The 10145-nt window shown below is 38.5% G+C and overlaps 1 protein-coding gene across 1 annotated transcript in view; it reads left to right on the forward strand.

Moving 5' to 3' along the window:
* Positions 1–10145, forward strand: part of Agps (alkylglycerone phosphate synthase) — a 101828-nt gene that overhangs the window by 71280 nt on the left and 20403 nt on the right. The window contains exons 16-18 of the mRNA XM_021192479.1: positions 1815–1876; positions 3767–3856; positions 8764–8863. Of these exons, the coding sequence (XP_021048138.1) occupies positions 1815–1876; positions 3767–3856; positions 8764–8863 (252 nt within the window). The remainder of the gene's footprint in view (positions 1–1814; positions 1877–3766; positions 3857–8763; positions 8864–10145) is intronic.

Here is a 10145-nt window from a genome sequence, read left to right on the forward strand (position 1 = left end):
GTTATTACTGTGCACTCTTCTCACATACAGACGTTATTTCTGTGCACTCTTCTCACATACAGACGTTATTAATGTGCACTCTGTTTCCAGGAGGCTTCACTGTTCACACTATCTCATGTCTGTTGCAGTCACTGCTATAAAACTAGCCTTTTGAGAGTCTAGTTTTTCATATGTTCATTTATTTTATTTTTTTCTGTTTTGGCTGTAACAGACTCAAGTTTTCTGACTGAAGTTATTTTTATTATTTATTTTAAAGTTTAACTTTTAGTAATTTTAGTGATCTTATCTAAAAAGATATGTTGGATGCCATACTGAAAATTTGACTTTCCCAAGCGATAATTTTTCTAATTTTCTAGTTAGAAATTGTTTTGAGGAAAACATTTATAAAAAGATACATAATTTTTTTATTGTTCTCACAAAACACAAAATGCTTTCAGTTCAGAATAATTCAGTCCTCACTAAGATCTGCTTTCCTATTATAATGAATAGTCAGTATCCCAGCCCAGGTTCTTCCATGATTGCACCTTCCCTGTGTTCGAAACTCTGACGAGGAGAGGTGCTAATTATGAAGGGGTAGATGACTAGGGTTATCTGTGTAGACTCTATTCTAGGATTTTCCTAGAGGAAATACTTGACAATCTATAAAATGAAGTGTTTTCTGTGAGTATATTGAGGGATATATGTTGATAGGTGTGTTTCCCATAATACTGAATTCAGAATTCTAGAAAATTAATACACCTATAATAAGCACAGCATGATGTATTTGGAATAAATATCCTATTTTAAGGTTCTTGTTAATTTTGAGGCTAAGCCAAAAGTAAGTTTATGGGTCTTTTCCCCAAAATTATTTTATTTTTACATTTCCCCCCTTACATTTATTTATTTTGTGTTTGAGTATATACATGTGTATAGATACATGTATCACAACTCGTGTGTGAAAGAGAGTGTTCAGGAGTCAGCTCTCCTACCTTGTGGGTTGTGGGTATCACTCTGAGGTCCTCCGGCTTGGTGACAGATGCCTGCCTCCCCTGCTGAGCTGCCTCCACAGTCCTACTTACCTTAATCTTCAAAGCCATTGACTAGCATACACTCCTACTGTCACAGGATGTGATTCCCAGACAAATGGGTGTGTAGCACCAAACACATTTTTGATCAGTAGACTTGGAGGCGTGTCTTCCCGGCACTTAGTGTAATTAAAGGGCTTGCTTTATTATCTTCCCTCCCTCCCTCCCTCCCTCCCTCCCTCCCTTCCTTGTTAGTTAGCTAGCTAGCTAGCTAGCTAGTTAGTTTTGGTTTTTGGTTTTTTCGAGAGACAGGATTTCTCTGTGTCGTCCTGGCTGTTTGGCAACTCATTCTGTGGCCCAGGCTGGCCTAGAACTCCAGTCTGCCTTTCTCTGCAACTTAAGGGCTGGAAGTAAAGGTGTGTAACACCACACCTGCTGTCTTTCCTAAATAAAAGTTGATGTGAGGACACTACTACCTCTTGTTACTTTCACCTTGATGCTCAGTTTTTATATTGATTATTTTAATACTTTGGCTACTGCAGATCTGTTCTCTAACCTTTCCTACGTCTGTATAAGCTTTCCCACGATGGAGACTCCATTCGCTCATTCTTTCCTGTGTCAGATACTTCATTTGCTGCTGCGTCTGTGGAGAGCAGCAGACAAGGTCCCTGTCTTCAGAGAGGTCACATCACTTGGGAACTTTCCAGAGATCAGGGATCAGAGATGCACTACTAATAACTCCCAGAGAGTCTAGTGGTTTGTTAGTTACTGCATCATTTGTAGTTTCATGATTTTTGTGTGTCTTTACAGGATTTGGGTTTGGATTACTATGTAATAGGAGAATCTTTTGAGACTTCTGCTCCTTGGGACAGGTAAAACCTAATAAAGGATTTACTCTGATATACTTTATAATTGATGCATGTATGTGGATGTGCAATTTATCTGTTTGTGAATAAGGAAGGTTTAAATTGTTTTATAAGAAACACTGAAAGAAGAAAGGTACTTTTGTTTAAATTAGTATCTGAATACCATTGCTTTCAACCTTCACCCCACCCTTCTTCTAGATTAAGGTAAATTTGCTTGGAGCCCAACAAACAAACATATTGAAGTTAACATTTTGAAGTTTGAACTAAACACAAAATGCTGCTGTGTCATTTGGCTTCGCATAGGTGATTCATTGTGCTTAAATGTTCTTTAGAAGGTCTTCCTCCCCCACCTCAAATTATTAACCCTCTTAGCCTTCTTTTGTAATGTATGTGTCTAGATTTAACGAGATCTTCACTTGTGTTTAAGTGATTTCTGAAAAAAACTACTTTAAAATATTAAGCATAATTTCCATTTTCAAATTTAAACAAAATTTTGGTACTAAAACACATTGTAGAAAATATCCTTGATAGGATGCATGGGAAGTAGTATCTGAGGTTTCTCTCCTGGAAACACACGTCTACACCTGCTACACCCACACATACTCACACAGTGTAGGGAGGCAGTAATAAAAGCTGGGAAGTACTTTTATAAACATGGACTTTTGAATTAACCTTCAATAGGCTCTTGAGAAAATCCTCAGTATATTTTATTTTCTTTGAACATGCCTACATTTTACTTTGCTTTATAAGATGTATGAGTTCTTTTTAGGTACTGGTGAGTACATAGACTGTAGCAGATCCTTTTGAACTCACTCTTTAGGTATTAAATATTTAACATCTTGTTCTCATGCCTCATTTCCCGTTTGGAAAGCTTCGGTCTTTCCTGCACTATCTTACTCTGTTGTGGTCTTTGACTTATGGAGTACTGGTCATCAGATTCCAAGAACTGTCTTCAGACTGACCAGTTTCTAGGATCACTATCATTCTCCCCCCAAAGTGCAGACTTTTTAGAACAAAACAAAACAAAACAAAATCAGACAGTCTATATGGTTCTGGCTGTCCTTAAACCTGCCACGCAGCCCGAACAGAGACTTGGTACCTTTTTGCCTCAGCCTCTGGTATTGGATTACATGCATGTACCACCACACCTCTATGGTTTTGTTTTTGTTTTTAACAAATTTGTAAAGGTACTTTTTTCATAAGGGGACTACATCTTAACAAAATAAAAAGAATTGTCAGCTGGTCACTATCGAGCCCTCAGGAGCAATAGTTGGGCAGGCAGTGCTCCTGGCAAGGCTATCATTGATGACTTCAGTCTGCCATGTCTTTCCTTGTCTTAGTATGGATTGGTAGGTAGACTGCCATAAACTAGCTCACTTACATATTTTAGACCAAGATCTTTTTTCTCCCTCACCTTGACGTGTGATGTCAGGGTGCTTTGGGTATCTGGGTTGCTGTTCAAGGCCCTCTTGGTTTATGGAAAGTCACCTTGTGTGTGTGTCCTCATGTGGCTGAAAGCAAGCTTCTCATGTATCATCCCCGCCACCTCTGTACCCCTCCCACATCAATTTCACTCTTATGATCTGATTACCTTCTGAGGCCCAAGCCCCTGACTCCCCATACACTGTACCATCATGTGGTGTGAAGGGGAGGATTTCAGTCTATGCATTTTGAGGTGGACTCAGACCTTCAGCCTTGTCAGTGGGGAAATAGATTAATACATTGTTACCTTTTTAGTCTTACATTTTTTTATTTGCCAATATATTCTCTTATCTTTTTGTCCTTCTAACCGTAGAGACCAGTCAGTTAAGCAAATATGTAAATACATGAACTGATGAGGGAAAAATAAAAAATAGCATAAGGAAACTTCATGTTGTATTCAACTATCTTTTCTAGGGTTATAGATCTGTGTAGAAATGTAAAGGAGAGGATAAGAAGGGAATGCAAAGAAAGGGGAGTTCAGTTCGCACCTCTTTCTACATGCAGGTGAGTTTCCACGCTTATTGACACTCATTCTGGAAAGTACTGCTTACAGACTTGACTGTTGTGTGGGTGGATATGCGTGTATGAGCTGTGCACCACAGTGCGCATGTGCAAGTTGCTTCTCCTTCCACTTTGGGGTCTGGGTATTGAGCTCAAGCAGACAGGTTTGCATAGCAAGCACTTTTACCCGTGGAGCCGTCCCAGTGCCCTTAAAGTAATGTTTTTAAACAGTTGCAAAATAGAGTTTTTCAGCTAAGGAGCAGCTTTGGCCTGTTCTATGTGGCATACTTCCTGAACATCTTCTACATTGTTAGAACTGTGTCTCAATCCTGAGCCATTGAAGCAAGGAATGCTGGTCCCTGACGGAGTTTTCTATCCTCTGAAAACCCTGGACAAAGGAATCCCTTTTTATTCCCTGATGCTGCAAACTACAGTAAAGACATAGAACTGTAAACTCTACAAACAGTGTTTTTGTGTGCATGGGCGCGCGCGTGCTAGAGAGAGAGAGAGAGAGAGAGAGAGAGAGAGAGAGAGAGAGAGAGAGAGAGAGAGAGAGAGAGAGAGAGATGGGAGGGGTGTGTAAACCTTTATGAAAGGAGTGAAAAACTCAAGTGATAAATAACTCATTACTTCCCAATAGATGTTTCTTTGATAATACAGATATTCTGTATTTTTGTCGTTAAGTTTGGTAGCCACAAGCCATACTGGTTAGTGAGTGACTGAAATGTTGCTTGTCTGAAAATTTTTTAAAAAATCATTTTAAGTTTTAAAAATTACTTGTGATCCATATTTTCCATGTTGGATAATGACTGGTTAACTAATTATTATTTTTTTTATTGAATAGTAGCTCCAAAGGAAGATTTTTTTTTCTGAGAAGGGACCCTTTACATTTAGTTATAGTGTTAATTTCATATGTAAACACCATGTTACATGTGTCAAGACAAGAGATGAACATTTGACTCTCTAGAAAGGTATTAAAGTATTTTAAAATGGAAAATAAGTGGTGATCAGGGCAGATCATGAAAAGAGAGTCTTACAGAAGGATGTCCCCAGTTGCCATTACCCACTGTGCAGCTGCCTCACATTGCTACTGTGGATGTGCATCTGTGCCTGTTGAGGGGAACACCTTAAGAACATATCTTCAGCCGGGTGTGGTGGCACATGCCTTTAATCCCAGCACTTGGGAGGCAGAGGCAGGTAGATTTCTGAGTTCGAGGCCAGCCTGGTCTACAGAGCGAGTTCCAGGACAGCCAGGGCTACACAGAGAAACCCTGTCTCGAAAAACCAAAAAAAAAAAACAAAAAACCAAAAACATATCTTCAGTATTATGAGCACAAACTACTTAGAATGTAAAGGAATACAGTAAAAGTAACTTGGAGGCAGTGTGTGTCTGTTAAGTGTAGCTGATATTGGACGTCAGGAGCAGGTGTACTTCAGCATCAGGCATTAACTGTGTGAGTCTGTCTGTGGCTTACAATGCTTTTAGACTTTGTGATGGTGCTGAAGCCCACCAGCTCAGCCAGCCTTCTGTCTCTCTTGTAGCCATAAGTAACTATACGTATTCAGTACTGTTGACTACTGCAGCTGTGCCAAGCATAATTGAGGTCTGTTAAACTACAATATTTGGTAGCTACATATACCCAGTGTACAACATTTTACCTCACAATGAAATTTTTTACATACCTCTTTCATCAAGTTCAGGATTGTCTGCATTTCTGTTTGTGATGCTTGTTTCTCTGATTTATCTTAATGTCAGCCTGGGAAGTATACTTGAAGTTTTGTTCCATCCCAGGAATCAGGGTGACATTTTAGATAGCTTTTGAAGATTTGTTATAAGAGAATGTATTAGAAGAGTAGAGGCACTGTTCTGCTTATTAGCAAGAATTAAATCTCTTCACACTCTTTATTTTTTTTTTTTAATGACAGTTTTTCATTATTTAAACTTTGAGTTAGGCCAAATTTGGCTAGATCTGTTAGGTCCATTATACTTACTATAGACTTAGTGGTGGTCTTTATATACAAAAATGTGTAATATGTTGACCCTATATTTGTTGAAAGTTGGCTATCTTAGAGTTTCCACTGCTCTAATGAAACAAAAGAAGCTTGGGGAGGAAAGGGTTTCTTTCAGCTTACAGCTCTAGGATGGCACTTTATCCCTGAGGGAAGTCAGGGTGGAAACTGAGGCAGGAGTGTTGCTCTGACCTGCTCAGCCTGCTTTCTTATAGCACCCAGGACCACCACCAGCCCACACCAATCAGCAGTCAAGAGTAGTTACCACAGGCCAATCTGTGGGGCCATTTGGAGGTTTGATCCCAAATTACTAGAGTTACACTGACATAAAACTAGCCAGCACAGTGACAATGTTCTATTAGAATTGGTTACATTTTCTATGTATTGATGTCAATGATCCTCTTATGAGTGGCGCATACTCTTAGTTCCTGTAAGCACACTTTGCTTACCCCCCCCCTTTTAAAAAAAACTAGGTTCTTCTTGATTAGAACACCTCATAGTTAAAATAGTTCTCCAATTTTCTTAAACTTGTAAATCTGGAACTTAAAATGTAAATGTTCAAGGGATCTTTTTTAGGAGTGTGAATTAACACTAGAAGAAAAACACAGCTGGCAAATTGACATAGCATTGTTAAACAGTTCATTTATTCTGTTCTGAGGCACCTAACATTTGGCCCAAAGATCATTACTGTTTTAGATTAGAATCTGTTTGTATTGTGTAGTAAAAGTACTTGCTCCTTCTGTTAGACTGAGTCCTTGGTGGTTTCTCCATGACTTGCATTTGGAGATTTAATTGTGATTGTCCAAACTCCCTTTTCGTGTATCCTAATTGCAGTTTGATTGTCCAAATTCCCTTTTCATGTGTCCTAATTACATTTTGAAAGCCCACATACTTATCATATATATGATTTAAGAATCTAACATCCTTGATGTCTTCTGCATGTACACATACAACATACACATGGAGTCACAGACAGTGTTTTAAGGTCATGTAACTGCATTTGATCTCACCATGTTTGTTTTTCCTGTCCTTGCTATCTAGTGTGAGTTCAGTGAGGAGGCTGTGGTTAAGTCTGATCCTGTCTGGTGTTTGATTCATCTCTCCTACTTCTGAACTATATTTCTTTCTGTTAACTTTGGGATGTTAGGAAGACCTGTAACTAACACATTCCATCAAGTCTGTTTCTCTAGCTTCAGTATGCTGAAGTGTTTGTTTGTTTGTCTTAACTTTCAAGTAAGATGGATGTTTTGTTCATTTCAGGTCAACTGGAAAAACATTTGCAGTGCTTTAATTTTTTTTTTTTTAACTTTGGCGGGATAATAATCTAGATTTAGAAAAAAGTTGCAGAAGAGCAGAGTTGTGTTAGTTTCTTTTCCTGATGTTGTGATGAAATAATAAAAGCAATTTAAGAAAGGAGATTTTAATTTTAGCTCATAGTTCAGTCCTTCATGGTGAGCAAGTCAAGGCAGCAGGGCCTCCAGCAGGAAACAGGGTGAATACATGCTGCTACTCAGCTCCAGGTCTCCACTTAGTGCAGCAACCTCTGCCCAGGGAATGGTCCTGTCTGAAGGAAGATGGATTTTCCTGTATGGGTTAACATAGTCACAGAAATCCCACAGGCACGCCCAGAGGCACACCTCCTAGATGCCTCTAGTTTTGTCAAGTTGGCAATTAGCAGTAACCATCACATTTTCATATACTGCCTCACTCATTTTTCCTCACATGGTTACATGGTATGATAATAAAAGTGTAAAAACTAGTATTTTCTACTGTTAGTGTAGTTTTAAGTTGCATAAAGCTGTTGATACTCTTTGTCTTCATATTCCTCCAATGTCTCTGTCTAGTGTAACACAGATAGTACAATTATATTACTCATGTTGTCAAGCTGTGTGCCATTTTAAGAGCCATTAAACTGAGCGTAGAGTTGCCAATATTCCTCCCTTGTATTTTACAAGGTGTCGTGTATTGACTAGAGACAGCGTAGGAATTTCTTCTAGCACATTTACACTATTTTCTTTCCTCCACTCAACTTCAGTGATTTACTTTTTTCTGTCTCGAATTTCTTGACCCACAGGGACCCAGCCACATGACAGCACGTGTTGCTGTGAGGGTATGAGTCTTGCAGAGGTGATAGCTTGTTTGTGTTTTATCATCAATGTAGATTTTTTAAAGTAATGAAAATTAATTTAAGTTCTTGGTATTTGCTTGTCTCTGTGTAGTTCATATTTTTGTTCCAGACAGTAATGAACCAATGAAAGAACAAATTCTTTGTTTCTGATGTTGCCTTATGGGTAGTAGATGCTTGCAGTATGTCTTATGACAGTATGAAATGTATTCATGTATATAAACTTGAACAATACTAGTACTGTACTTAAAATACATGAGTTGAATGTAACAGGAAAAAATTAGTTTTAAGTCAGGGTTTAGTTACATGTATTTTGGCTGTGCATGTTAAAGCAGACTATATTTTTATATGTATACTTGACTATCTTTTAAATGTTTTCAGATACACTGCTTGAAATAAGGTTCTGTCACTTGTAGATAACTTCAGTAAGCTCACTGAAAATGAATTTTTTTGTAAAATACCAAATTTTAGAAAATGTTCCCTGTAATTGTGGTTACATAGAATAACTAAGTTGAGCCATGTACTTGCAGTATTGATTAATCTCACATTTAAATGAAAGACAGCAAATGCCTTTGTTTCCTACTAGGTTCTTAGTGAACCTGTTCTGGCAGAGGAGCAGACTGGCCCTTTCCCCAGGGAGGGGGAGGCTGAGGAGAGGATGGGGTTATGGCCTGGGTTGATTCCAGCTGATCTGGTCTTTGACATTTCTAGATGTTAAATCTGTTTTCACTGAACTTAAAGCCCTTTGGGGGATTTTTATCTGTTTGTCTTTTAGGGTGACACAGACTTACGATGCAGGTGCATGTATCTACTTCTATTTTGCCTTTAACTACAGGGGAATTAGTGACCCACTGACTGTGTTTGAACAGACTGAGGTAATTTTGCATATAGTTTTTATGTTGTTCTTTTATATAAATAAATTTTAGTTCCGACTTAGGGATTTTAGTTTGAGTCACCATAGTCACACATGGCTTGCCTGTTGAAATGAAAGTATGTTGAGTCCACTGACTTACCTACCAAATTGTCAGTCTGCAATTAATGTTGTGTATTTCTGAAGCCCATGTCTCTTTGGTTGTTATTTTCAGTGCATTATAGCCAATTAAATAACAACAGGAGCCTTTATGACTAGGGGTCTTTGATGTCCCTTCAGCAATCCATCCATGTAATATGACTGTGTAGAGATCCTTGGGATTTATTGCTAACATTTCTTAAGTGGCCTTAATTAAGCTGCTGGTTTTTATAGACTCATGTGGTGATGACTATACTCCTTGTTAGAAGCTGCGTAGAATCTTCCACTAAACTGGAGGAAGCCATAGCAGGCATGTCACTTAGACACACAAGTTGCCCTAATGTTTTAAGTTGATTATGTGCCTGCCAATGGTATCTTATCCTCAGAAATTTAAGTATATTCTTTATTGATGTTTGTGTCTGTGCATGTGTGCACATGCATACAATCCCACACAAGTGGGGGGGGTCAGAGGATAATTTGTGGAGAGTGGCTGTTTCTCTCTACCGTATGGGTCCCAGGGATAAAACTCAGGTAGTCAGGTTTGGTAGCAAGTGCTTTTGTGTACTGCGGGATCTCATCTGCCCACAGATTTGAGTATATTTGTATTTCCTTGGCCTGACTATTGAAAATCCCTTGCTTAGCTAGGCATGATGGTGCATGATCTGTATTTGCAAGCACTGGGGAGGTAGAGGCAGGAGGACTGCAGCAAGCTTGAGAGTCAGCCTGGTTACATAGCATCATCTCAAAAAACACAAATAAACGAAGCTCCTTTCTTCAAGTCCACAAATTGAAATTTTGTTCTCCCAGTTCTGTTACTCGCTTAATTCTTCACCTCAAGGAGCTGTTTTATTTGAGGTGATTTATTAGAAATAAAAAGTTACTGAGCAGAGACTAGCATACTCATGATTATATGGAAAACCTCAACTCCTAAGTTCTGAAGGTTCACATAGAGTACTTTGTTATGTGGTATTCTTCATATGTTCCACCTGGGTGGCCTTCTACATCAGCCACTGTTAATTGGTTTATAGACATGAATACATCTGAGAAGCTCAAGGTACAGGAGATATTTATTTATTTATTTATTTATTTTTCTTTTTATTATTATTTTCTTTATTTACATTTCAAATGCTATCCCGAAAGATTCCCAT

The sequence above is a fragment of the Mus pahari genome, chromosome 3 (genome assembly GCF_900095145.1).
Source record: "Mus pahari chromosome 3, PAHARI_EIJ_v1.1, whole genome shotgun sequence".
Lineage (NCBI taxonomy): Eukaryota > Metazoa > Chordata > Mammalia > Rodentia > Muridae > Mus > Mus pahari.